Here is a 3,749-nt window from a genome sequence, read left to right as displayed (position 1 = left end):
TGCCAAAACCACTTCTCTAAGGGTCACATAATGCTGACATTGGTGAGCTCTCTTCAGACTATGAATTCTTTTAGATCGGTGCCAACTTCGTTGATCTTGGCTTTAGAGTGTGAATGTCGCTTACGACAACGTTGGCCAGATGTTCATTCAACAGGATCATCAATGATGATATAATTCCCTTGAGGGAATTTAGATGAGGAGTTACCCCCACTCTTTGCTTCTATCGGGGAAGCACAGCGAGCGTTGCGAGACGCTTTAAATCGAACTCCTAAAGGAGTTGAGGACTGAATTTCGAGATCAGATGTGGTAACATCTTGATCTTCGCTTGAGGCGAGAGTCGAAATTCCTTCGCCCTTGGCAAGGTTTGTTTGGCTTCCAGCTAAGCTTAAACTGTCTTCGGCGAAGGTAGCCATTTCACACGTGGGGGTCAGTTTAGACCTGAGATTCGCATTGCAGCAAATTTTGTGACAACTGTGTATAGCCGCCGTTGCAGAGATTTTGTTCATGGAAATAGATTCTTCGAACTTCACTTGGTCAAATTCAATGACCAGCGTTTCAACAAAAGGCCCTGGGGTCTTAATGTCAGTGTGCAACACAATCTTCTCCTTGGAGAGAACGATGTCCCTAGCGGAGTTGCCATCCTGTTTTGGGTTCTTTTGCATTGCAATGATGCAAATTACTATAAAGGAAATACAATGAAACAAAGAAAAAATTATATTTCTTGGGGCTCTTTTCTATGTGTTGGTGGAGCGTCATTTTTGTACTTCATTGACACACCGATCAAGGCAATGGGTCTTTGCTGTTGATGAGACTTGAATTGCTTAGAAGCTAGCTCAATCTTCTCTTAGCAATGTTTCTCAATAAGATCGCGAGTGCGATGCGTGTGATGACTCTTCTGCCAGAATTGAATCAGAATTCTAATTCTCCAATCAATCGGAATTTGTCCTTTTAAATGAATGATTTCCTCTCCTTTCATAGGCTAAAAGAGAGAGTTAATGGCCCCCTTAATTGTGGATTAAGTGGCCATTAAAGCAGGAATTAGTAGGGAGCGGTTATCCTCCGAAAATAGCTCTGAAACTGCTATTTGGGCGGATTTCACAGACTTGACGAAGCTCGCTGAAGACATTGGAAAAGGTGGCTTCAAACGTAGGTGCACCTTCTTTGGAAGTGGATGACTTTGTCCACTTGACGTGGGTGAAGTTCATTAGTTAGTGAGCTTCGCTTATGAGTTCGAATTTAACAAAGAATTTGACTCTAGACTTGGCCGACTAATAACGCCTTTTGACTCGGCCCGGGGCGTGTCGTGGGAATCAACTCGTGCTTTGACTTGGTCGGGTCAAGTCGACGCGGGTTGTTTTGCAAGCTTCGTCTATGGATTCGAATTTGACACAAGATTCGACTCTAGGCTTGGCCGACTAATGACACCTTTTGACTTGGCTTGGGACGTGTCGTGAGGGTCGAATCGTGTCTAGCTTAGTCGAATTGAGTCGATGTGGGCTGCTTGGCGAGGTTCGCTTCAGTCATTAGGCGATCTCCACTGCAGCTTGTTGTAGGCTAGACTTTGGGCTCATTGGAAGTGTTTAGCCCATGGGCATTCACTTATTGGATCCAAGCTAATCATCATCCTAAGTGAAAATATATTTTGACCATCCACAATTATTTTTTAAAATTGAGCATAATCTAAATTGCTGTAAAACATGATAATTTTTGAATAATGATTCAAATCATGAAATTTTAATATAATCATGCTTATTCAGACTGTGATCATTATTTGCATAGCCTCAAATAATGCTACGAAGCTTAAATATTCTAGTATAATCATGTTCATACATCAAAGAAATTTTCTAATCAATTTAAATTCTAATCTAAACATAAAAACTAGAACATATTGCGTATAATTTGGAATAAATCATTCAAATAACAAAATATTAGGAAAGTTACCAATATTCGATATCCATTATCAAAATTTTGCTTAAAATTCAATCTTCTACTTTTCCAATCATGATCTGAAATATTAAACAACATATATAATGACATTTTTGTAAGCTACATAGTTAATTACTTATACTAGTTTATGCAATTCAAGCAAATTATTAACTATGGCAGAACATATAATTTTTGAATAATTATTCAAATCAACATAATAAAACTTTTCAATATGCATAATAAAACTTTTCAATATAAAAAAATCAACATAAAAAATGTTTATAGGGTATTATATAGAAAATTAAATCCTCAAATAATCACATAGTGTGCGTTTTATTGGATCTCCGATTATCCAATGTCCACGATCAAAGTTCTCAACAGGGGATCGTAATATTTTTTTGAGGAAGATGATTTTTTTACTGAAGGGGGAGGCTCGTGGAAAAGGAACGAAAGATTTTTTTTTTTTGGGGATATTTAGAATTAGGTATAAAATATATAGTGATTGAAGAAATATTGGATTTTACTAAATATATAGATTTTTAGATTAAAGGTTGAAATTAATTGTAGGATCTTATTTATTAGATGGACGGTTTAGAGAGAATGACACATGTCAAAATATTTTGTGAAAGAGGAACCTGATGTGGCATCCTCTGGTGAGTTTGAAGGCTTGTTGGTTTTGCTTTAATGGACATCCTAGCTAAATATGAGAAGAAAGTGATAGTCGATGGGACAAGATGTGTCCAAAATAATTCAGAGGGTAAGTGACTAATTCAATAGCTTAGTGAGTATATAAGCATTAAAAATAGTTCATGGATAAGAAGGAACAAATTTAATAATTTAGGGGGTAAGTAGAGGCTAGAGCCTTGTAAAAATAACATGATTGTAACAAAAAATTAAATTGCAACTACAACTACATATAATTTATTGAACACATTTTTGCATGCCAAACAACTCCTTATCAGCGTCAAAGAAACTCTACGTTTTATACGTGCTAGGACGTGGTCAAATCTCTTGATTATTTCTTTTTTATATTATTTCCTTGCTATAACTTGGTTGGGAAATTGTGTATGGTTGCGTATAATCAAATTGGTATTCCCTTCTTCTTTTTCTTCCTTTTATTTTTCATTTTTTTGAGAGGAGAGGGTGGGGGTGGGGAGGGGAAGGCCGTGTTTCAAACCTCAACTGTGTAATTGGGCCGCATGCACAGCAGCTTTAGGACCATCGACGAACTAATGTGAGGCACAGTAATTATGTCAGAAATAGTAATTACTCCCAAATAGCAGGGGCAAAACAGCCCATTAAAATGTCCCTCTTATCACGCCTTATCCCCACCCCCCCAATCTCCTTCCTCTCCCCCTCCCCTCTTCGAAACCCTAACCCTAACTTTCTCTCTCCTCTCTCTCCTCTCTCGCCGCCGTGGCAATGTCGCACTTCGGCCGAACCGGTCCTCCCGACATCAAAGACACTTTCTCTCTCCTCGTCCTCAACATCACCTTTCGTAAACGCTTCACTTTCTCTCTAAATCCTTCTTATTCCTTTTTTTTTTCATATTTACCCCCCTGATTTTTTTTTGATTGATTTTGGATAAGGAACTTCGGCCGATGATCTCTTTCCTCTCTTCGACAAGTATGGAAAGGTTGTGGATATCTTCATTCCGAGGGATCGAAGGTATTGATCGTTAGGTTTTTTTTCTTCCTTGGTAGTTTTTATTTTATTTTATTTTTTATGATGGTTAAGCTTGTTCGGTGAATGAAGGACTGGGGATTCGAGAGGGTTTGCGTTCGTGAGGTACAAGTATGCTGATGAGGCTCAGAAAGCTGTGG

The 3,749-nt window shown here is 38.2% G+C and overlaps 1 protein-coding gene across 1 annotated transcript in view; it reads left to right on the top strand.

Annotated features, from left to right (window-relative positions):
- LOC109850767 (serine/arginine-rich splicing factor SC35-like) overlaps positions 3,287-3,749 on the top strand; it is a 6,616-nt gene continuing 6,153 nt past the window's right edge. Inside the window, exons 1-3 of the mRNA XM_020420838.1 lie at positions 3,287-3,424; positions 3,516-3,594; positions 3,682-3,749. The exon at positions 3,682-3,749 is cut by the window's right edge and continues 3 nt beyond it. Of these exons, the coding sequence (XP_020276427.1) occupies positions 3,349-3,424; positions 3,516-3,594; positions 3,682-3,749 (223 nt within the window). The 5' untranslated portion in view covers positions 3,287-3,348. The remainder of the gene's footprint in view (positions 3,425-3,515; positions 3,595-3,681) is intronic.

The sequence above is a fragment of the Asparagus officinalis genome, chromosome 7 (genome assembly GCF_001876935.1).
Source record: "Asparagus officinalis chromosome 7, Aspof.V1, whole genome shotgun sequence".
Taxonomy (NCBI): Eukaryota; Viridiplantae; Streptophyta; class Magnoliopsida; order Asparagales; family Asparagaceae; genus Asparagus; species Asparagus officinalis.
This window is presented reverse-complemented; position numbering and strand designations above follow the sequence as displayed.